A 25,696-nucleotide genomic window follows, 5' to 3' on the forward strand; every position below is an offset into this window, starting at 1 on the left:
TCATACAACAAAAAGAAAAGAAAAATAAAGTCCTAATTAGAGGGAGAGGAATAATTGTTTTTATCCAATTGCTGCCAGTTAGAAGGCTAAGCTCCACCCACTTGGTCTCCTAGCAACCTACTCAGCCCAACAGATGGCCACCCAGCCTTTCAATAGTAGTAATAATAATAATAATAATAATAATAATAATAATAATAATAATAATTAATAATACAATCCTAAGGTTAGCAGATAGCCCTAAGGATCATCCAGTTCAACTTCCTTATATCATGCAGGAGGACACAATCCAACCACTCCTCACAGATGGCCATCCAATATCTGCACAATAATGATACACATCGAATCATAGCATCAGACAGTTAGGAGACACCCCTAAAGGCCATCCAGTCCAACCCAATTCTGCCATGCAGGACACAATCCAAGCACTCCCAACAGATGGCCACCCAGCCTCTCAATACTAATACTACTACTACTACTACTAATAATAATAATAATAATAATAATAATAATAACAACAACAACATCATCATACAATCCTAAGGTTTGGAGTGACCCCTAAGGATCATCCAGATCAACTTCCTTCTACCATGCAGGAGGACACAATCCAAGCACTCCTGACAGATGGCCATACAGCCTCAACAAGTTCTCACCACCACCACCAGACAACGCCACAGCAACGCGTGGCTGGGCACAGCTAGTCTTCATATAAATAACAACTTTATGAAAACCCACTGGAAAGTTTGAGGGCTTCAACAGAAGCACAGCTTGGAAAAGAGAACTAATGAGGGTTCTGGGAGTGAAAATCATGTCTACACATTCGAAATGTGTAGCAAACCAGTCATAAAGCTACCCAAGATGCAAATAAACTACCTGTTGTCGCCCTGTCAGTTTCCCCCTTACCCATCTCCATTGACATCAGCGACGGCCACCGTGTGCCCAAAATATGATGCTATCTGCAAGAGGAAAAGAAAGGCAACAAAGAGGGAAGCTCAGAGTTCATCTTCATTTTACAAGTATACCCAAACCCAGTCCCACAGAAAACACTCATAGTAAAAATCTAAGAAAATACCCATCCTGCATAACAGGGGAGTAAAGTGGTTAGGACCAGGATTTGGGTGATTAAAAACCACACTGATCCATGACATTTAATAAATTAGTTTTGGATCAGGCACTCTCTTCTAGCATGGGATTATTGGGATGATCAAGTGTGGAGGAAAAGACCACTCTGAACCCATTAATAGTAAAGCAGGTTCTAGGTGTGATAAAATAACGTAACAGGCAATCCTTGGCATTTGACTCTGGACACATCTATGGAAAGCAGTATTGTGTTCTTTGTATACCTGGCAGCCTCCAGTGGCGCAGTGGATTAAACCCTTGTGCCACTGAATCTGCTGACTGAAAGGTCAGCTGTTTGAATCTGGGGAGCAGGTAAGCTCCCGCTGTTAGCCCCAGCTTCTGCCAACCTAGCAGTTTGAAAATGTGCAAATGTGAGTAGATCTATAGGTACCGTTCCGACGGGAAGGTAACGGCACTCCATGCAGTTATGCCGGCCACATGACCTTGGAGGTGTCTACGGACAATGCCAGCTCTTCAGCTTAGAAATGGAGATGAACACCAACCCAAGAGTCGGACACAACTGGACTTAATGTCAGGGAAAACTTTTACCTTTATTACACTCGGCATGGCTCTCCACCAGGCCCACAATTCTCTCTCTTTTCTCTCTTGCCCCCACATGAAGTGAGAAATAGAGGAATAACTTTGCCTTAAGTATTGAAAGGCAAAAGCCTTACTACTTTGGTTTTAGACTCAGTGGAAAATCTCCTTTTCATTGAGAGTGTTACCTGTTTCCCCAATCCCATTTGATAGCCTTTATAAGCCAGGAAAGTCCTTGGATTTGGGAAAAGTATACACCCCTGTGTATGCTTGATGTGCATCCAGGGATTCTACAAAGGGGGGAAATGTTTCCTTTATCAGGCCAACACATTGGGCACCCAAAGCCACAGGGACACACACACGGGCTAATAGTTCTTGCTAGGCGCTAGGGGAAAATCATAGGGTCTGAAACACCGCTACCTGCTCACTGGGGATGGTCCAGAGAACTCGGAAGATTTTTTTCAGGGTGAGAATTTCCACCTATGATTGGCAAACAAGCAGAAAACGTCAGAGAAAAGTGTTTGCATAGTGACTTCTGAGGAAACTCCTGCAAAATGATTCTTGAGTTATTCTCGGGTCATGTACAAATTCATAATTTTGGTCCCAAACTCTGTCCTTGACTTATATATGAGATTTCCTATACATGACTATATAAAGCAGAAACATCCAGCCAGTGTGGTCAATGGAAACTGTAACCCAAGAAATGATTACAAGGTCTAAATTAGAGAGATTACAGGTCTCCCTTGCACTAAAGGAATGCTGTCACTAAAATTCTTCAAGAAACCCAAATGTATATCATCATCATCATCATCATCTTTATTTATATCCTGCCCCATCTCTCTGAGGGGACTCGGAGCAGCTTACAATAATATAATAACGCAAACAATATGTACAACAATAAACATATAGCCAATGTAAAATTAAATCAACAATTCATAACAAAACAATACAAGAATAAAACAACATATTAAATTGACATTAAAAACATAATTAATAAAAATAAGCAGTGATTGTTATATATTACCGTTAAAATAACCCAGCCACTGCTCTAGTTAATAAGAATCCAATCCAATTATAAATTAATCCCATGTAAATTCTCCAACCGTTGGATAGCTTGAAGTTTACCCATTATCAAACCCTTATTCCCATAGCCAGGCTTTCCCTTTAATTTGCTCCAGTCAACAACCTGGCCACTGATGTTTGCACTAATTGTAGTTGCCAAGCCATCATCAGAGACAGCCCCACGTAGAGTGCATTGAAGTAATTCATGTGAGATGTAACTATAAGGCATGGAACACCGTGGCCAGAACATATACACAATCCCCTTCCATCAGTAATCCTTCAGTTGTCATTAATCTGCAGTATCCATATCCCTTGTTGGGGTTGATGGTGACTGTAGTCTAACATAATCTAAGGGCCATTGCTTTCCTATCATAAGAGGTTATGATAAGTACAGTTTCACAGGCCATAGTACAGTTTCACAGGGCAGGATAATTTCAGATGGAGCCCTAAACCAATACAGTACCGAGAAAGTAACAAATCTGTCCCATTTTCCTGTGAACTAGGAACTGCCTTTCAATGGAATAGTAGTCATGGCATGGATGCAGAGCACTGAGCTAGTTGTTAGCTAAGCCTTAATGAACTCTCACCATCTAGAAATTTTGTTACATGCCATTCAAACAAACATATATATATACTAGCTGTGCCCGGCCACGCGTTGCTGTGGCGAAGTATGGTGGTATGGGAAATAAAGTATTGAGGAATTGGTGGTAGTTAAGGTAAAGGGTCCCCTGGGCTGAGTGGGTTGGTAGGAGACCAAGTGAGCGGAGCTTAGCCTTCTAACTGGCAGCAATTGGATGAAAACAATTATTCCTCTCCCTCTAATTAGGACTTTATTTTTCTTTTCTTTTTGTTGTATCAACCTAGAGGCATGGATGATGGGTTGTGTTGTCAAATTTCGAGGTTGGGGGGCCTGTAGTTTTGTTGTTTTGTCCACTGCCCTGATGCCATCACTCTTATATATATATATATAGATATACTCACACATATTGTGACCTTCTTTAAGACAAGCAAGAGAGAAACCAAATAACAACCTGTTTGACCATTTTCCCACCATCTTCCACTCACCACGCCTTTCGTTTGGCTTTTGTTAGGAACGCCCACCACGTATTCTGAAAGCAGAAGGAGAACCTTGTGAGGCTGGGGCACTAGAAACATAAAACTCACCATCCTAAAAGGTTGCCTTGCCTTGTGACTCGCCTCGCCTCTCACTTTGCGCCTCACCTTGCGCCTTTCTTTACGCCTTGCCTTGCCTCGCACCTTGCTTCACCTTGCCTTGCACCATGCCGCGCATTGCGCCATGCCTTGCCTTGCCCCTTGCCCCTTGCCTTGCCTTGTGTCTTGCCTCACCTTGCCTCACCTTGCACCTTGCCTTGTGTCTCGTCTTGTGCCTCACCTTGCACCTTGCCTCACTTTGCCTCACCTCGTGCTTTGTGCCATGCTGCGCATTGCTCCACAACTTGCCTTGCACGTTGCCTTGCTTTGCCTTCCCTTGCCTTGAGCCTTGCCTTACCTTGCATCTTGGGTTGCCTTGCCTCACCTTGCACCTTGCCTTGCATCTCGCCTTGCATCTTGCTTCACCTTGCACCTTGCCTCACTTTGCCTTGCCTCATGCCTTGTGCCATGCCTTGTGCCTTGCCTCGCCTCGCCTTGGGCTTTCACATATAGAGAGAGATTATAGTTCCAATTTTACCGGTTGGATAGTTTAAAAATATTTTCAAGCAGTGGACGGTTGAATCAGTGGGTGCAGAATCTTGTATTCAGAGGACTCACTATATATATCCCTTTTTCTCTTTCTAATTAGTGTTAATGTAATACAAGAGTGAACTAGTTGCCTCTTTTGCACTATAACTTTATTACCCCTCCATTTTTTTTTTAATTCAGGAAGGATAAAATTCATCATCCAAACCTTAGTGCCATTTCAACAAACACTATCCTGGCTTTAAAAAAGGAAGAATCTTAGTCAGATAAAATAATGGCAAAGGATGGAGCATGTGGCTGTAGAGACAACAAGAACCAGCATAATCCAGAGAGCTACACTGAAAGATGAATCTAGAGGAAACCTAAGTTAACTCAGTTTACTGACCTAAACAACAAATACAGTAGAGTCACACTCATCCAACATTCACTTATCCAATGTTCTGGATTATCCAACACATTTTTGTAGTCAATGTTTTCAATATATCGTGATTTTTTGGTACTAAATTCATAAATACAGTAATTACTATGTAGCATTACTGCATATTGAACTACTTTTTCTGTCAAATTTGATGTATAACATGATATTTTGGTGCTTAATTTGTAAAATCATAACCTAATTTGATGTTTAATAGGCTTCTCCTTCATCTCTCCTTATTATCCAACATATTCGCTTATCCAACGTTCTGCCAGCCCATTTATGTTGGATAAGTGAGACTCTACTGTAGTTCATGGATAAAATCTGATGGATTCCTCATGTTATCTTACCCTATAAAAGTACCCTTGATAAAATAGGTATTTTCCTTACCATCTGATGTAGGGTCCTCATTAAATTCCCCCAAAGCCACTGAGTACCCTGGAAGGGAGAAAAGATTGGAGAGTTTAATGCGGCTATATATTCTTGACAGAAGGAAGCACTTGCCTGCACTTCAGGATTTCTACTTAGCTTCTTTCTAGCCACCCTTCCAAATCCTAGCTTTCTTCTGATTTCATGACTGCAGTCTCCATTATGATTCATGACTGAACCAATGTATGGAAAATGCTGAGCAAGTTGGGTAGAGAAAGGTAACTCATTTTTGCTAGAGAGCTGAACCAATTGCTTCCAGGGGACATTAGAAATTAGAAGGTGTGATGATCTCCATCCACCTACCAGAAATCCCAGTCTTCCCCATCACAGTGCTAATGTGGTAGCATAATGTCTTAATATGGTTGCATTACGCCAAGGTGGCTCGTACGTGATTCGCAGCTCATTAAATACATTTCTACCCTGGTTACAGATATAATATTCTTAAAATAAGACATATAGTGGAAAGCACAGCCTTTGAAAATCATGAATCGAATGTCAAGATGTGATGTTTTGATCATGGCAGTGCAGAGTAGCATTACACTATGTCACAAAATTTGAAACATTATCTGTTCTTGGTTTGAGAGTGTTTTTTTCCTGTTTAATTGTGTGGTACTTAAACAAATAACTTCCTTTTGTGGCTGCCACAAACTATGTTGAATTGGTTGAGACGTTATGAGATATTCTTTGCAAAACTATAGCAAAATATATTGCAGGAGGTCCCGTGACAACGTTTTTGCAGTTTAATAAACCTTTTCCATGTTTTTATTATAGAACCAATTAGGAAATGATATTTAAAACCCAGGACCAAAAATCATGTTACATAGTGTTATCAGTCCACTATATGACTGTAACATCACAGCTGAATAAAGCATTGCGTGGGGCCGGGCTGTGGCGCAGGCTGGTTAGTAGCCAACTGCAATAAATCACTCTGACCAAGAGGTCATGAGTTCAAGGCCAGCCCGTGTTGGGGTGAGCACCCGACAATTAAAAATAAAAAAATATAGCCCCTGCTCGTTGCTGACCTATGCAACCCGAAAGATAGTTGCATCTATCAAGTAGGAAATTTAGGTACCACTTATATGTGGAGAGGCTAATTTACAACACCATGAAAATCATCCAGCCACCGTTGGAATGAGGAAGTGCCGTTGCAGTGGATGAGGAAGCAGCTGCTCCCCCTGTGGCCGGAATCAAGCATACCCTCAGGAAGCTGGAAGCTGGAGAAGGTTTAAATTGCCTCTGCGTCTGTCACTGTCTCTGTTCTATGTTATATGGCATTGAATGTTTGCCTTATATGTGTACAATGTGATCCGCCCTGAGTCCCCTTTGGGGTGAGAAGAGCAGAATATAAATACTGTAAATAAATAAAATCTACCAAGCGAAAGGTGGTCAGTTCGAAGCCCAGTCAGGGTGAGCACCCAACTGTCAAGCCCAGCTCACTGTTTACCTAAGCAGTTCGAAAACAACTTAGAGCTGTAAGTAGATAAATTAGGTACCACTAATTAAGCGAGGGAGGTATTTTACGACACCATAAAAGAAAAAGATCAGAAATGGCGGTGACCAAATGGAAGGAGAAGTCCTGATGGTTCTTCATCATAGAGAATGGAGCAACAGCAACACCCTGTGGCTGAATCCGAGCACAACCTCAAAGGTACTGAAGCTGGACTTCGACACAACATACCTCCTTTCTGTCTGTTCTGTCTGTTTGTCCAAATGGCATTGAATGTTTGCTGTGTATGTGTACTGTGATCCACCCTGAGTCCCCTTGGGGAGATAGGGCAGAATATAAATAAAGTGTTGTTAGTAGTAGTAGTAGTAGTAGTGGGGTGATCAGATGGCCAGGGACTCTCTGGAGCTAATAAAGTAACAAAAGTGAGGATGACTGAGACAATAATGTTCAGTATTTATTAGCTCTCCTCTTCCTTTGGTTACTTCCGTCTTCTCCCCATACTTACTTCTTGGTTATACAGAGGGGTCTATGAAAAAGTCTTACATGGAAAAAGGCAGCAACCAGGATGGGGAGAAGACAGGTCATATTCACTGAAAAGAAGGCACTAATCTGGTTGCAACAGGCAAATAAACAAAAAGCAGGGTTGCTAGGAAATGCCACACTCGAAAAACTTTGGTTTTCCTTCCAGGTGTGAAGGTCACTCTGATGCCCGCAAGATGCTTTGGGCTGCATTGGTTATCGCTCTCCCTCCAGTAAGGCCAATGAGGAAGGATGATGGGAACATCTTGCCAGTTCCCTTAACCCCCTTTGCCCAGCTAACCTCTATAGCCATCGTTGTAAGTCCAGTCTGAGAAGTCACTTGTCACGTACTGTGAGGGCACAGACCACAATAGGCGAGGAAGGCTGCTTTGAATCACTGACGCATTAATGGAATAAATCAGACCTGGAGGAGAGATAAACCACATATATCCATTAGTCACATCTTTAGCAGCAGCATGACTACAGCCCCTTCCACACAGCTGTATAAAATCCACATTGAATTGGATTATATGGCAGAGTGGACTCAGATTATCCAGTTCAAAGCAGATATTGTAGATGATCTGCCTTGATATTCTGGGTTATATGGCTGTGTGGAAGGGCCCTAAGAAGGCAAGGCAAAAGAATTGTGCTCCCCACAATTGATAACGCACCACCAACAAAACAGTCTTGAATTATATTAACAATTAACTGCCCTCCAATTTTCTCATATCCTTTAACTATCTCAATTTAACAAAGACAGACCCTACTAGTCCTCTGTCATTCCACTTTTGTTGGAAATAGCAAACTTCTTCAAGTCCCCACTAGTTATTTGTTATATCTGTAATTCAAATTGCTTACTGTATTGTATATAATATGCGTATTGGTATGCAGTTTTCCTTAGCACTTTGTTATGGGAGGGTCTGAAGACCATGTGATTAGATTTGGGCTTGTTCAGGACTCAGACTCCATTTTAGAAATAGTATGCTTAGAGACTTCAGTAGAAACAGATGTATGCTTTTAGAAGTCAGTAGGGACAGAATGCCCTACAGAAGCCATTAGACTTTCAATGTAGAAACAGAGATTCTATTAGACTCCCAGACCAGGAAGATGCTTTGGACCTTAGGCTGTTGATTCTAAGAAAGCTGCCCTGAGATACACAGAGAAACTACTTCAAAACCTATCTGTAACTGGATTGATATGCAATGTACCTGTATGCTGAATACATGAAGTTTGTGAATAAACCAACAATGTTACTTTTAGAGAAGTCTGCCTATTTTTGTCTCTTGAGAGCATGATTTAAACCAAGATGTTTTAAGTAGATGTAGATGTTTTTGGGCAACTGAAAAATACTTCTAAAACTTTGTTATATATGTGTGTGTGTGCATTGGCATATCTTTGTCTCTAACAGTTCAAAGAGATATCAAGGTACATCAGTTTAACAGCCGAGGAACCTAATTGACTTGGACAAATGCCATTTTCCCAAAAGATTATGGCATCATTTTCCAAAAGATTATGACTTCTAACAAGGCCATGCCTTTCCAAAGATCATAAAATCTCCAAAAGGTTATGAAGATTTCTAATTTCCAAAAACCTTGTCAGTCACTTTTTAAATGCCTCGGTTTCTCTCTCCGTCTCCCACTTTCCCTTTTTGTCCTCAGCTGAGTTTATTTGCTGCTGAGTCCAGAGGGCAAAAGTAGTTTACACTCAATTACTCTGTTTCTGGGTTATAAATGTCATTTCCTAATTGGTTCTCATAAAACATGAAAAAAGTTTATTAAGCTGCAAAAGCTTTGTTTTTGTGGGACATCTTGCAGCACATTTTGCTATAGTTTTTCAATGAATAGCTCAGAGTTTCAAGCAATTCAACATAATTTGTGGCAGCCACAAAAACGATGTTTCTGAGGTGTAACAACTACTTTCAAAGAAAGTACCACATAGTGAAACAGGAAATAACACTTTCAAACCAGGAACAGAAAATTTTGTTACATTGTGTTATCTTAGCAAAGAGGAAGAGAGAAGAAAGGGGGATCTCTTGCCTTTCCCAGTTGGCTCAGGCCAAAGCAAACTGCTGCATCGTCCCTTAGCTTGGCTGTTCTCCCTTATTAATAACTTTTACTATCTGCACTCTGGCATTTCTCGGTCGCAAGTGTCCTGGTATTCATTTGTGAAATGTTGGAGGGTATGCTCCTAGAATCTCTCAGTCAGTGTGGGTTGGTGGAGAAGATGTATATGGTTGTAAGATTCAACAGGGAGACAAGCAGGGTCCCTGGACTTTGGGAAGTTGCTTTTTAAAGCATGATTGCAGATTGAAATAAATGTGTTTTCACCTTTAAAATACCAGTAATTGTTGTTGGAAATAGCAACTCTCTACAAGCCTCCTATAGTAGTTATTTGTAATGTATATACTGTATATACTCGAGTATAAGCCTAGTTTTTCAGCCCTTTTTTTAAGACTGAAAAAGCCCCCCCCCTTGGCTTATACTCGGGTGAGGGTCTTGGTTGGCTTATATTTGGGTCAGCTTATACTTGAGAATATATGGTATATTTATTATTTTTCTCTATTGTTATTGGTATTATTACATTTATTATTTTTCTCTATTATTGTTGCTACTATTATATTTATTTTATTCTATTTTTATTATTATTAATAATACATTTATTATTTCACTCTGATATTATTATTATTATTGCATTTATTTTTTTACTCTATTATTAAAAGGATGCATAAGCACATTTACATTGAAGAAGATGAGAATAATGATTTGATCAGAGTTGGACAGTCTTATCTTAAATTTGAGCTTTGTGTAAATACAGTAGAGTCTCACTTATCCAACATAAACAGGCCGGCAGAATGTTGGATAAGTGAATATGTTGGATAATAAGGAGGGATTAAGGAAAAGCCTATTAAACATCAAATTAGGTTGTGATTTTTACAAATTAAGCACCAAAACATCATGTTATACAACAAATTTGACAGAAAAAGTAGTTCAATATGCAGTAATGCTATGTAATAATTACTGTATTTATGAATTTAGCACCAAAATATCATGATGTATTGAAAACATTGACTACAAAAATGCGTTGGATAATCCAGAACGTTGGATAAGTGAGACTCTACTGTATTCAAAAACAATTAACTTACTGATGCCTCAATTAATGTAATTTTATTGGTATCTATTTTTATTTCTGAAATTTACCACCCTCGGCTTATACTGGAGTAAATGTTTTCCCAGTTTTTGTGTGTGGTAAAATTATGTGTCTCGTCTTATATTTGGGGTGGCTTATAATTGAGTATATACAATAATTCAGATTGCTTACTATATTGTATATGTGTGTGTTGGTATGTAGTTTTCTTTAATTCTTTGTTGTGGGAGGGGCTGCAGACCATGTTATCAGATCTGGGCTTGTTCAGGACTCAGACTCCATTTTAGAGGAAAGATACCATTAGACTCTCAGACTGTACAGACTCCATTAGACTCTCAAAGATGCTTTAGACTTTGTACTGTTAAGATTATAAATAAGATACCCTGTGTTATCTGCACAGAGAAACTACTTCAAATCCATTTGTAACTGGATTGACAAGTAATAAACCTGTATGCTGAATACATGATGTTTGTAAATAAACCAACTGCGGTGTGTTATTTTTAACAAAGACTACCTTATTTTTGATCTCTTGAGAGCATGATTTAAAACCAATATATTTTATGGGAGTGTAGATTTTTTTTGGGCAACTGAAAAGAACACTTCTGAAACTGTGCTGTTTTTGTGCATTGGCATAATCTTTGTTTCTAACAGTTCAAAGAGATAACCAGCTGACAGCTGAGAAACCTAATTTGCCTTGCATGAATACTCGTAGATGTTTACCACTAAGGAAAAGATTTTTTGGCTCTTCTCTGGAAGTCATGCCTTTCCAAAAGGTTATGTGTCCAGAAATTGTCAGCAGTGTAAACCATACCCATAACCCTAAGGAAGGAGTTTGAAAGGTATGCAGCCAAGAGTAATTTCAACTACCTACCAGCCTAATGGTCAAAGATCAGGTACTCTGCTATCATTAGTACTTATTTGGGCAGATGCTTCCAAACTATACACAGCCATTGTGAGTTGGAGCCATTCATAACCTTCTCCTCTATGAATACGGTATATCTGGCCTTTCACACTAGAGGTAATATCACTATTGTGTGATGCTGAATTGCATAGTTGAAGTATCAGTTGTAGTTTTAAAAGGTCTTTAGCCAAAAAAGTGCTGGTGCCTTGCTGAACTACAGACCCCAGGATTCCACTGCATTGAGCCATAGTAGATAAAGTAGTATCAAACTGCATTAATTCTGCAATGTAGATGCACCCTAAGACAATTATAGGACTAAATTTCCACTCTAATTGACATGGTTTCAGCTTTACAATCGTAAGGCTTGTAATTTAGGGTACTAGAGAAGTCTAAATATGTAGACTGCAAATCCACTAAGATTCCAAGCAATGAAACCATGGATGTTAAAATAGGTTTGAAGTGCTGTGTAGTATGAAAAGACCCTAGTATTGTGAGAGAGGGAGAAATATATCTCCCTTTTCACACAGTACGCAGTTCCCACCCGATCTCCCTTAATTTACTTTCTTCAAAGTTAAAAAGTCCCCAAACTTCTCTTCATAGCGGAATTATTCCCGCCTCTTAATTATTTGTATGATTTCCAGTGGGAAAAGAAATGTTGTGGTGTGATGTCCAGCAATTCACAGAGCATTCCAGATATACTTTAGCTATTGGTTCTCACAGCTTACAGGGCAAATCAAAGTGCTTACCTCCAAAATAATATCCACCAGGGCCCCCAAACACAGCATTCCCAGACTGCGGGGAGAAGAGATGTACAGTAATGAATCGTTGACTTTTCATGCTCCTTTGCCCAAACAACTGTCATAGCTTGGGAACCAAAGCCAGTCTAAGATGTGTATTACTGTGACCGACATAAATGACAAGCTAGCAGCCCCCGCCCTCTTCTGTTTATTAAAAAAAAATCAAAACATAGAGGAGACTAGGATTATATCAACACTTATTATACAATTATTTCAGCCTCTTCTTTACCTGAGGCAGGAGGCTTGTTTGACTAGTGCAGAGAAAAATGTTAACACCCCAAACTATGGCCTTTGGAGCTATAAGCAATAGATCTTGGGTCTCTTGAAGTCCTTCAGAGCCCCATTTTCCTTAAATGAAAAACTTTCCACTTCCAAATGGCTCAAAAACACTACAAAACATAATGGCTTGCCTCCTAAACCCCTAAGCTCTCCTGCACCAGCAAAGCAAAAAAAGTTTGGAAATTAGTTGAGGTCCAAATTGGAAGTGATGTGATTGTTTGTCCTTATATCCTTCATTAAGAACGGGATTAAAAGCATCAGTGTTAAGATACCACTCTTTCTGGGGTTGTTTGTTCTTATAACGGAGTTAGAATACCACTCTTTCTGGGATCCTTTGTCCTTATATCTTTTATTAAGAACTGGATTAAAAGCATCAGAGTTAAGATACCACTCTTTCTGGGATTGTTTGTTCTTATATCAGAGTTAGAATAACATTCTTTCTGGGATCCTTTGTCCTTATATCTTTTATTAAGAATTGGATTAAACCCGTCAGAGTTAAGATACCACTCTTTCTGGGATTGTTTGTTCTTATATCAGAGTTAGGATAACACTCTTTCTGGGATCCTTTGTCCTTATATCTTTTATTAAGAATTGGGTGAAACCCATCAGAGTTAAGATACCACTCTTTCTGGGATTGTTTTCATTAAGACCTGGATTAAAAGCATCAGAGTTAGGCTTCCAGGGAAACCCTATGCAAAGAGCACACGGAGCACCCCTGCTTGCTCCAAAAGGCAAATGAAGAACCGAGATCAGCTCCTGCTTGCTTTCGTGATGGGTGGGTTTTCGTACCGGGAGGGCCTTTCCCGTTATGTGCTCCCAAAGGTACTGAAGTTACTGAAGAAAATGAAGGTACCGAAGAAAAACAGATCTGTCCACAAGTCTAGTGAACAGCTAGGCTCAGAAGAAACACGAGCTGACTTGCTACTGCCACTATTACCAACATCTGCTGCATAGGGCAGTTGCACCATCTTGTCTAATATTAGGGCAGCCATGATGGAGATTACACTTCTGTGAGGTTATGGGGACATTTGCCAGCTTAACTGAAGTACCACCTCCCCATCAAAACCCATCAGGTGAAGCAAAACTACTGCAGTCCCGTCAGGGTTGTAGCTCTTGTTTGCCATGTCTTCTCCTCCACTGCAGAACTCACGTTAGAGATGGCAGAACTGAACCCAAGTTCGCAGTATCGCTTGTCATTTCCTGATTCAAGGATAGAAAGGAAAAAATCAATTTTATTTCTTGTTTTAGTCAGAGGAAATCCTTACATACTAAAACAACTTTATAGATGTGCTCCTCCCATGGAATCCCAAGTAAATCAGCAAATTGCAGACAGATAGGGTTTTTATATCTTAGGGGTGGAGGCAGGCCGAACAAGATTTTAGAAAGAAAACACAGATAGGGGATTGCTCTCTTCTGGAATGCCAAGCACATATCTTCAGCCATAGCTATAAGGACAAGATAATGTGTCCTCACCTTTCAGTTGTTATGGAAAGTCCACATGACACATGGCTGGATTTGCAGCACAGCTGCTGCATCCATCCAGTCTAATAATGGTATCAAAGAAGCATGGCAGGATTTAAGCACAGGATCCTTACAGTCAAAGGAACATCAGTTTTACTTAGGAGCTTCCAGAGGCTGGCTAGTGACATCGCATTTCTGGTGAAGCCATGAGACCAGAAATGCAATGTCTCTGGAAGAGAGTTGCTCATTGTTTTGTGTATTTTGATATGTATATTATGGAAATATGTTTTAATCCATGTATTCTATGGTGTGTTTTTAAATGTTTATTTGTTTTGATATGTGTTCTAGCAATGTTGTAACCTGCCTCAAGCTATGAGGAGAGGCGGGTAAGAAATAAAATTATAATAACAATAATAACTATTATTATTTGATACACAACAAGATTAGTACACAGCAAAGAAGATCACTATGTTGGTTTTTGTATTGGATCACACGCCAGACACTTTCCAAGTGTCTAGGACTATGTGATGTATCAGCAAATAATGTGTGCAGATCCAAGTAGAGTGGCCTTTTGCAGTTGACAGATGGTAATTTTGTTAGCACTGATTGTTTTTAAGTGCAGGCCAAGGTCTTTAAACACTGCGCCCAAAGTGCCAATCACTACTGGGACCACCTTTACTGGCTTGCACCAGAGACTTTGCAATTTGATCTTTAAATTCTCGTATTGTGTAAGCTTTTCCAGTTGCTTCTCATTTATTGCTCCTTCCCCTCCCCCCCCTCCTCCTCACAGCCCGGGCTGTGGCGCAGGCGGGAGAGCAAGCCAGCTGCAACCAGCTGCAATGAATCACTCTGATCAGGAGGTCATGAGTTCGAGGCCCACTCGGAGCCTATGTTTGTCTTGTCTTTGTTCTATGTTAAAAGGCATTGAATGTTTGCCTATATGTGTAATGTGATCCGCGGAATATAAAGGGCGGAATATAAATGCTGTAAATAAATAATAAATAATCAAAGCCTTAATTTGCTCTTAGTCTGCATTGGAGCAGATTTGGAGTCCTTTAAAATTTATTTTTTGGGGGTAAGTGTAGATACACCATTAGGAAAGTTACTTTTTTGAACTTTCTCTAGCCAACGACTTTTCAAGTAATTTTTTAAAGGTTCTGACCCAGGCCACTTCTACACTGCCACATAAAATGCTTTGAACTGGATTATATGGCAGTGTAGAAGATGCATGTAAGAGCAAGAGGTAAAATGCCTTGAATTTATTCACATGATAAACCAGATAAGGAACAAGAGGTTAAAAGGCAAAGCTAGGGATTAGGGCTAATGTCAGAAATGAAAACAAATGGTAAATTAACTGGCTAGCATTTTGTTTTTATTGCCAGAGATGGAAAGAACTGTTTATGCAGTTTTCTGCCTCGTGAATCAAATAACATAGCTGACGTAATCAAATAAATTGACTGGTTAAGATTCTCTCCCATAAACCAAGGATGGGGGATATTATTTTCTGTTCTGCTTCAGGCAGCAATATGTCTTGGGTCAGCCCTGCCAGATTGTATTTCATTCCCTCTTCTTTAGGCAAAGGCTATAAGCAAAGTTTCTTCTTAGCACACAATTAAGGCTTGATTTTTTCCTCCTCGCTGTTCTCTCTCTCTTTACCACTAATATACTGTACTCACCATAGGAGATTGAACTGTAAAAGGACTGCATGCGAATGTCACGGCAGGGTGAATATTCAGAGAAACGCCTCAGGCCTTCCGAGGCCAAAAAACAGCTGCCTACTGGGGTCTTTGTGGCTTGATCTTGACCGACAAAAGCATTCCAGTGCTGCAGAGGAGCACACGCCTGAAAGGACAGGAAACAATGGGGTGGATTGGGGGGGGGGGGATGTTACATCATTTAGCAACCCCGCAGACATCAAGAGACACTGTTTGCTAGCTTTGAAGAAAGAAGCTCTGAATTGGTGTAATTTCAAATAAATTGGGACGAGGTAAAAAAACAAAGGCATCATCAAAATTAAGAAGAGAAAATGTCAAATATCTGAAAGGGGTGTCACGTAAAAATGTGCACACTTGTTTTTTGCTGCCCTAGAGAGAAGAACATGAAACAATGGGTTCAAAACTATAGTTGGCCCCCATATCCATAGTTCTGCACCCATCTGTCAAATGATTTCAGCTACCACAAGGGTTCAAGAAGCTTGGCATGTCTCACTTTCCAGAAGGCCAAATCAGACACAGATGGGTAGAAGGCAAAAACAGAGATTTATTCTCAATGACCAGAGAGGATGTCAGTGGAGAAAACACTCCAAAGTACTGACATACCGCAGTTGCAAAAACAGAGCAGTTTTATTTCATTTGACAGCTGTTCAAGAAACGTGCACCAGTTCTTGATTGGTCCAGAAACTGTTCAGCTAGGATTCAGGAAGCAAATTACCTTAAGAACTTGACTGTGGCCAACTATTGTTGCCTATTCTCCAAGGCAAGGAGCGATGTGTTCCCATCCAAAGTGCTTCGAGGCAGAATTGTGGGAGTCCCATACAATGCAAAATTTTGCCCTTGTAATAACCAGGATGTTGAATGTATGTATCACTTATTGTCTTGAAGTTTTTACAAACAGGCTCGGCTACATATTATTAACCCACTACTGAGCAACCTACCCAGTAGATCAGTCCAATTCCAAACAAAGTTTTTACTAGGTGACAATTTCCCCTAAGTGACATAGGCTATTGTCAAGTTTTTCTCTGAGGTAGCCAGAAGAAGACAACTTCCTGTATTAGGACACAGGTTGAAACTTGCCTTGTATATATTTTCTGAGTGACTCGGGACTACTCGGGACTACATTTTACTTATTATAATTAATGAGATCAATTCAACAAGTAAATGAATATCAACAAAATATAAAATAAAGTCCTTCATTTAGGATAAATAGCCTCTGTGTAATCTGTTTTTAAAATGCTGGATTTGAACATGACTTACATGTATTGTTTAATGTAAAGTTACCCAACTTTCCATGTCAAACTATAAGTAAAGGTGAAGATATGAATTCATTCATTTTTACTTAGGAATGGTACTGTGCTGATTTGTAAGTCCACCATCCAAAACTTCTGATATGGGGTCTCCTCCACCGGAAAAAAATTCCACTTTTTATTATCTAAGCCCTCCTTCCAGTTCCAAACAGGCTCGTAGTAGAAGCAGGTGGGATATTCTTAACCACAAGCTATGGACTTATCTACACCACTAAAATAATCCAGCTGCAATTCAGATTAATTATCTCTGGAACTGTCTCAAATTCATCCAATTAGTGCCACAGCTACTCATGATATGTCCCACTGAATTCATATGGCTGTCCACATTCCAAATCTGGAAGAGCACCACTTGGTTGCCCCGTTCTTCAACATAGAAAAAATGGGATGGGGAGTTGGACTGGGCTTGGAAGTGTGACTGTAGAAGATAAGTATCGGGGTTAAGCCTTGGCACTATGAAGAGGAGAGAATCGGGAGAACAAAATGGCAACACTTGCCACCCAGCAAGTCTTGCCCCCTTTCCCCAAAGCCAGCCCAATCTACATTGTACATGTAATAATAATAATAATAATAATAATAATAATAATAATAATAATAATAATATAAATTTATTTTTGTATTTTTGTTCCATCTCCATACACATGTAGCAAAACACTGTAGTAGACCATACCGTATTTTCCTAGAAAATGGGGACCAAGATGTGAGTTTTGTTATATCGCTTTGAAACCTAAACTAAGTGCATTTCCTGCTAAAAGAGTTGTGTGCTGTGTGTCAGGATCACGGCACATACGAGAGGAATAGTTTCAGGACTACATAGGATGTCATTGCTGATTGGCTCTTAGTGTGATGGGCAATCTAACAAACTGTCATTGGTTTATTTTGAAGAGTTAGTCCACTTATTGATCCACTTCTGAGAGAGGCATGATCAGAAATGCAATTTCCAATGGGGTCATGGTGGGCTTAATGGTCTGGCACCAGTGGATATAATGGGGTTAGTTTTAACACAGAATAAGGTACTCTCAGGTGTTGGTTAGTCAACAGACCTCTCCCCAGAGAGCCAATATAGAGGTCTGGGACCAGGGAATATTCCCAGACTAGGTCAGATCATATGCCAGAAAGCTAAAGGAAACCCCAAAGGCTCTGACTCAAATTCATTGTATGCCCTTCTCCCATTTTTCCTTATTCATTGTGCGGGGATTATTGTGATTTTCTCTGGGTGAGGCTGAGGCAAGGGCAAGGTGAGTTCACATTCTGGGGAATTGCCAAGGAATTTTTTAGATTACTTTTTAGGGTGGTTAGGAATGGCCATGTAGCTGGCTGTAATGGGCAGTGGCAAAAAGTGTACTCTTTGTCATTTGGCCAAAAAAGATGTGCATTGCAGTTGCTGCCTGCTTAGAATTCCTTCTTTAAAAACAAAAGAACACCAAAGCTTCCAGTAATGAAAAAGAAAATCTCGGGGTTCATCTATGCTGTGGAATAAGTCCACTTTAATTGCTTTTGTTAAATGCTATGGGATCACGGGGGCGTTTTACAACATTTTGAGCCTTCTCTGCCAAAAATACTGATGCCTCATCAAACTACAAATCCCAGGATTGCAGCGTACATTAAGCCATGGCAATTAAATTAGAGTTGACGTCCCTCAGTGGAGCTCCAAGTGCTCCTGAAGCAGTTTCCTCTTTTGCTTGGCTCAGCACTAAGATTACCATATCACTTGAATCTAATGTGCACTCAAATTTTGGCAAGGTAAGTTAGCCAAATAAAAGTGAGCATTAGATTTGAGTAAACAGGGTAATTCATAATTTGGGATCCAGTTTCTTGATATCACACAAATTCAACTAACCACAGCTCAAAAATATTCAGGGAAAAATCCAAAAGCAAACCTTGTTCTTGCCATTTTATATAAGAAACACCATTTTATCACACCGCTGTATCTAATATAATAGGACTTGCATCCTGCATATCGGATATTTACGTTATGATTCATAACAGTAGCAAAATGACAGTCATGAAGTAGCAATGAAAATAATTTTATGGTAGGGGGTCACCACAACATGAGGAACTGTATTAAAGGGTTGCAGCATTAGGAAGATTAAGAACCACTGTTTTGGAAGAAGCCTCATCATTTCTTAATAAGGGACAGTCTTTTGTTCAAAAATCAACTTGTGCAAGACCAATGTTTAGGCTCAAGTTCGCAAAAAGGTTTGACCAACATTGCCTTTTAAGTCTAACTTGTAAGCATCTTTTAGATGGTAATTGTGTGTGATGTGTCATATTATGTTCATTTAAGTTTATTTTGTGGTCATTTTTGGTTAGTTTTATAAGTTTATATTGAGATTGTATTATTTATTGTTATGATTCGATTTGCCATTTGTCCATTTTTGGCATTGAATGTTTGCCACTTTGTAACTTTTGTTGGAATCCATCCTGCATCCCCTTGGGGAGATAGGGCAGGTTATTATTATAATTATAATTATAATTATATTATCTATCTTGTGCTGAATTTTGTTTTACTCCACATGTGGCATCAGGAAAGTTCTGGTACTCACCACAATATTGTCTTTCCAGGTGTTCACAGATGCTCCAAACCATTGTTTGGACTTGAAGACTTCCATTCTAATATAACCCTGTTGCGCCACTTGATCACCTAATCAATAGTGATGACATGGACAAAACAAAAACAAAAAGTGATAAGAGGAGTGGCTACCCTGGCATGTGCCAGCTGAAATCTGAGATGGATTTGCAACGCCAGACATAAGTTTTGTGTGTGTGTGTGTACCCTGTTTCCCCAAAAATAAGACAGGGTCTTATATTTATTTTTGCTCCAAAAGATGTGTTAGGGCTTGTTTTCAGGAGCAGTCTTATTTTTTCAAATTGACTTTTAAAATGAACTCTATCTAGGGCTTATTTTTGAAATAGGGCTTATATTTTGAGCATCCTCAGAAATGCTGAAAAATCATGATAGATCTTATTTTCGAGGTAGATCCTATTTTGGGGGAAACAGGGTATGTGTACCTATCTGTTTGTACGACAAACTGTGAGCAATTGTGGTTGTTACTTAATGCATAAGTACATCATCACCAGTAGCCATCCCTAGATCTCAGATTTTGGTCTGGAAACCTCAGGACCTAGGACAATCCTGAACTGGCAACTTTTTTCTAGGAGCAACTTGAACAGTGAGAGTGGGTGTTGTGTTGAAAGGCCATCTGCTCTCTAATTAGATTGCTGATGCACAAGCACTGTCCCTCTTACTGAACAGAGAAGGAAAGTGAAAGCACTGTTTCATCAAGAATATTTATGTTTGGTTATTCTTGCTTATCTACAGAAGAAATTATTCCCTAATTGATTGATATGGACCTCATCCCATGGAGAGTAGGAAGAATGGTGGGAATGGGGTTGTGGTGGCACAATGGGTTAAACCGCTGAGCTGTTGAACTTGCTGACTGGAAGTTTGGCAGTTTGAATCCACAGGATAGGATGAGCTCCCACTGTTAGCCCCAGCTTCTGCCAACCTAGCAGTTCGGAAAACATGCAAATGTGAGTAGATCAATAGGTATCACCTTGGCGGGAAGGTAAATGGCACTCCATGCAGTCATGCTGGCCACATGACGTTGGCGGCATCTACAGACAACACAGGCTCTTCAGCTTAGAAATGGAGATGAGCACCACCCCTCAAGAGCCAGAAGGGGAAGCCTTTACCTTATTTGTGTTTCTAGGCATTGACTGTTTGCCTTGTTTTGTGTATGCTGCAATCTGGCTTAAGTCCCCTTGGGGAGTTAGGGCGGAGTATTATTGTATATTTATTATTATTATTATTATTATTATTATTATTATTATTATTGTTATTGTTATTATTATTTTCTTATCATAGCATTTCATTCCATTGTATTGATAATGAAAACAGATAATATATTTACCCCTATCACGTATGATGTACTTTTATCCATTTCTATAGTAATCCTCCACATTCTGAACTATCACACAGGTGAGTGTAGTCCCCACCCATATTGCTTTCTTTTTGTTTTCTTAATTAAAAAAGGGGAAACCTAGGAATTGCGGAAGTCTGAAATTTAGGTTTAAAAAAGGGGGAAATATAGCAACAGCTAAATAGTTTTTTTGTATGTGTGTGAGTGTGTCAGGAGCAACTTGAGAAACTGCAAGTCGCTTCTGGTGTGAGAGAATTGGCCATCTGCAAGGACGTTGCTCATGGGATGCCTGGATGTTTTGGTGTTTTACCATCCTTGTGGGAGGCATCTCTCATGCCCCCGCATGGGAAGCTGGAGCTGACAGAGGGAGCTCATCCACACTCTCCCTGGATTTGAACTAGCAACCTTCAGGTCAGCAACTGACCTGAAGCCATACCATGGCTACCTGAAACCGTGGATAATAGTGAACCCTATATTTGGATTATTCTTGGGTCAGAATGAGATCATAGAATTGCACTGGAGAACCTAGAGAAAAACTGAAGTGGAGGATGTTGGAAATAGCAGCCTTTTCAAGCCTCCATTAGTTATTTGTAATGTATATAATTCAAATTGCTTACTGTATTGTATAGGTGTATTAGTTTGCAGTTTGCTTCAACTCTTTGTTGTGGGAGGGGCTACAGACCATGTGATGAGATCTGGGCTTGTTCAGGGCTCAGATCCCATGTTAGATCTCAGACTCCATTGGACTTTCAGACCAGACTAGACTTTCAGACTAGACCCTTAGAACAGAGAGATGCTTAGACTATGGACTGTTGATTCTAAGAGAGATTCCTGTGTTACCTACACAGAGAAACTACTTCAAATCCTATTTGTAACTGCATTGATGAGCAAAGTACCTGTATGGTGAATACATGAAGTTTGTGAATAAACCAACCATGTTACTTTTAAAGAAGTCTGCTTATTTTTGTCTCTTGAGAGCATGATTTAAAGGCAAATATATTTTAAGGGAGAGTAGATATTTTGGGGCAACTAAAAGAATACTTCTGAAACTCTGCTATATATGTGTGTGTAATGTGCATTGGCATATTTTTGTCCCTAACAGTTCAAAGACATACCTAGGTATATCACTTTAATAGCTGAGAAACCCAATTGCTTTGCATAAATGCTATTTTCCCAAAAGGTTATGGCATCATTTTGCAAAAGGTTATGACTTCTAACAAGGTCATGCCTTTCCTAAGATCATCATATCTCCAAAAGGTTATGGAGATTTCCATTTTCCAAAAGAAAGACCATGGATAAGTGAACCCAGGGAAATCAAAGCTGTGGAAATGGGGGTTGTTCTGTATATATTTTACTCATTACACTTTTTATTTTTTATTTGAATGGCATACTGAGAGCCACACTGGTTGATACTTTAGGTATCGAACTTGATAGTATCTCCACCCGGCTCTGCCATCTGTAAAGGCACAATTGTCACTTCACCAGGCGCTGCTTCCTGTAAAATTACAATGGGTAATCCTTAGACCTCAGCTTTGGCCCTTAAATCTCAGGGTCTAAAATAATCCAGACCTGGCAACACCAAACGCATACATATAAACCTTTCACTTCTATGCGAGATGCTTAGAAGGGAATTTCTTCCCTCACTTTATTGGCATTGCAAAGGAAAATCTGCCTGTTTAACAAGGCTTGCAAGTGCTGATTTGTATCCTTAGTTTTTATATTTATTTTATATCTATATATACGGGGCCACATAAAAATTTCTCGGGCCGAAAGTGGTTGCGAGTGGAAAAGTATAAGAAGAGCTGGTCTAGACACATCAAAAGTGTTACGGATGGAGTCAGTGAGCCAGACCAGTCTTGAGAAGGATGGGAACGCCAAATGGATCACTCACCTTTGGTATCAAATTCAATAGGGTTGCAGTCACCACCACTGGGTCCCCAAGGGCACAAGTAGACAGAGCCTGCTTCCATCACACCAGGCTGCGAGGTGTTTGCCAGAGGGGCTCCCACAACCACATTCATCCTAGAGGTGGAAAAAATGCTCAGTGTCCACCCACAGACTATCCCCGTCTTATGCAGCTAGCCATAGATTTGGCTAGATTGGTCCAGGCTGAGGTCAACGCTTCTGCACTGATTTGGTTTTCTTAGGCCCCTTCCACACAGCTGAATAAAACCCCACATTATCTGCTTTGAACAGGAATATATGGCAGGCTGGACTCAGATAACCCAGTTCAAAGCAGATATTGTGGGATTTTCTGCCATGATATTCTGGGATATAGGGCTGTGTGGAAAGACCCTTAGGTCAGATCGTTGTGCAAGTTCCCAGGGTTGTTTTCTGAAGGAAAAGGAAAAGGGCCTCAGCTATGTTCCCTAGATGGAAACGGCTTCAAACATCCATGATTTTATAAAAACCAGAGTTTTAAATAAATGAGTTATATTATTCCTCTCTTCCAGATGCAAAATTTAGAGCTACTGCTTTCTGGATCACACCTCCCAGAACCAATTTGGCTGCGAGCTTCTGGAAGTCAATCCTTGGACAAACTGTTACCAATGTTGGTATAGTTAGCTCAAGATCAAGCCAAACCTTAAGGTTTTTCGATCAAACCTGAAACTTGGGAATGGCTCTTGGTGATATCATTAAGCAATATTCATTAAGTAGGGCCTAAACACCCCAAAGGCACCAGATTCCACTTAATCCTTTTCCAGATCCAGATAGATATTTGAGAATGAGCATGGGAAGGAAATCATGTCGGATTCAAGAACAGTGAATTAACTAACTGGGCTGTTTCCTTAAATAAAGCTTAGCTTTTCCTTTGCTCATCTTTCCTTTCCCTTTGAAAAAAAAAACCCTGATGCAGCTTGCCTGAGATTAGATCCCTTTTAGGGTATTTCAAATGTCCATGTTAGGTTGAACAGAAAAAAGGGTCACTATTGGGATCTGCCTATGAATAACACCGTGGCCCCTTCCACACAGCAGAATAAAATGCCACATGTTCTGCTTTAAACTGGAATATATTGCAGTATGGACTCAGATAATCAAGTTCAAAGCAGATATTGTGAAATTTTCTGACTTGCTATTCTGATTAATATGGCTGTGTGGATGGGCCCTGTGATTAGCTGGCTGGTTGCTAAGGGCCCTTTTATATTGTCTTTTAATTCAGAATACCAAGGTAGATAACCCACATTATCTGATCTGAATTATCTGAAGGTCCTTCCACACAGCCATACAACCCAGAACATCAAGGGAGATAATCCACAATATCTGCTTTGAACTGGGTTATCTGAGTCCACACCACCATATAATCCAGTTCAATGTGGATTTTATACAGTTGTGTGAAAGGGGCCTGAGTCTACACTGCCAGATAATTTAGTTCAGGTAATTTAGATTTTATACAGCTGTGTAGAATGGTCTTATGAGCAGTTCTCTGGGGTGTTACAGCAGCTAAGATGCCTCTCAACATCTTCTGAAGTCCTGTTTCTGCATCTTATTAGCAGGGGAGAAGCAGGGAAAGTGGGTGTTTCCTAATATTGTATTATACTCACCCCACACCCCATTCCAAATCCTTTTACCAATATTATCCTACCTGCCTTTACCGTCCCGGTAGAAATCCAAGGCAAAGCCAAAATAGCTTCCGTTGGGTCCAGCGTATACTGTGGGAGCACTGGCGTGTAAATTGAGGGTCCATACTGGGAGATGGCTAGGCAAGAACCCACCCATAAAAAGCCAGAGCGGGACAGGGATCCCCAACGATCCAAAGCCCCTAGCCATCCTCTTTCTGTGGTGTCTTCCCAGCCTTATACTTTGAGATATTTATCCATTAACATTGGCTCTTCCACACCCATAACACCACAACCATGACACATTTCCTCTTGTTCTTCCTCCCCCTCGCGTCTGTTTCAGCTGAAAATAACGCATTATCAGAAGTCATGCATGAGTTTGTGCACAGGAACTCCAAAGACCAGAATTAATCTGAAGCCACGCAGATGCTTCCAAGAAGAAACAGGCAAGTGTCGATAAACAGCAAGATGGAATGGTAGAAGCAGTCTGGGAATAAGACTGGCGAGGTTCAAACATTGGGCTTGCCGATTGCCAATGAGAGAGCTTCAAGTCCCGCTGCCCTCAAGGTTAATAGAGCATTAATTTCATCTCTGTCAAAAAAGAATTTATTTTTCCAGGAGACTTCACAAATACAATGCACGTCATTGAGGCTTAATCCTTGGCAAACTGTTAGATGAGAAACTCTTGTGGGCTGATATCTTTTCCATCAATAGTCACAAATGGAAAAAAAACACCATATGAAGCAACAGACTTGAGAGGAAACAATTCAAGGAAGTGTCTCAAATTAATAAAGCCTGTCTAGTTTTGAAGGAAAAAAAGCAGATTTTCCTTCCCCAGGGTATTCTAAATGCATATACAGTAGAGTCTCGCTTATCCAACATAAATGGGCCGGCAGAACGTTGGATAAGCAAAAATGTTGGATGAGAGATTAAGGAAAAGTCTATTAAACACCAAATTATGTTATGATTTTGCAAATTAAGCACCAAAACATCATGTTTTACAACAAATTGACAGAAAAAGTTCAGTACATGATAATGTTATGTAATTACTGTATTTATGAATTTAGCACAAAAACATCACAATGTGTTGAAAATATTGACTACAAAAATGTTGACTATAAAAAGGCCGACTGCGTTGGATAATACAGAACGTTAGATAAGTTAAGGCTGGATAAGCAAGACTCTACTTTACAGACTAAACACACACCGTGGAAAAACTGCACCAAATGTATGTTTTCATAAGGACGACATAGGACTATATTAACTATAAACAATATTTATGGGTTGTTAACTTATTTTGACAATTTTACAAGAACTATACTGAACTCAAATCCTTCAAAAGTGGAACTAAAATGTATCCCAAAAGGAGCTATTTTTAAAGGCATGACCATG

The 25,696-nt window shown here is 39.9% G+C and overlaps 1 protein-coding gene across 1 annotated transcript in view; it reads right to left on the minus strand.

Annotated features, from left to right (window-relative positions):
• itga2b (integrin subunit alpha 2b) overlaps positions 1-25,422 on the minus strand; it is a 64,461-nt gene extending 39,039 nt beyond the window's left edge. Inside the window, exons 1-11 of the mRNA XM_062957091.1 lie at positions 24,331-25,422; positions 22,639-22,769; positions 19,371-19,468; positions 15,482-15,647; positions 13,495-13,544; positions 12,015-12,060; positions 7,525-7,647; positions 5,219-5,266; positions 3,781-3,824; positions 2,074-2,133; positions 901-953 (exon numbers count right to left, since the gene is read on the minus strand). Coding sequence (XP_062813161.1) covers positions 901-953; positions 2,074-2,133; positions 3,781-3,824; positions 5,219-5,266; positions 7,525-7,647; positions 12,015-12,060; positions 13,495-13,544; positions 15,482-15,647; positions 19,371-19,468; positions 22,639-22,769; positions 24,331-24,515 — 1,004 coding nt within the window. The 5' untranslated portion in view covers positions 24,516-25,422. The remainder of the gene's footprint in view (positions 1-900; positions 954-2,073; positions 2,134-3,780; positions 3,825-5,218; positions 5,267-7,524; positions 7,648-12,014; positions 12,061-13,494; positions 13,545-15,481; positions 15,648-19,370; positions 19,469-22,638; positions 22,770-24,330) is intronic.
• Between the last annotated feature and the right edge of the window lie 274 nt (positions 25,423-25,696).

Source organism: Anolis carolinensis, chromosome 6, assembly GCF_035594765.1.
Source record: "Anolis carolinensis isolate JA03-04 chromosome 6, rAnoCar3.1.pri, whole genome shotgun sequence".
In the NCBI taxonomy this organism is placed as follows: Eukaryota; Metazoa; Chordata; class Lepidosauria; order Squamata; family Dactyloidae; genus Anolis; species Anolis carolinensis.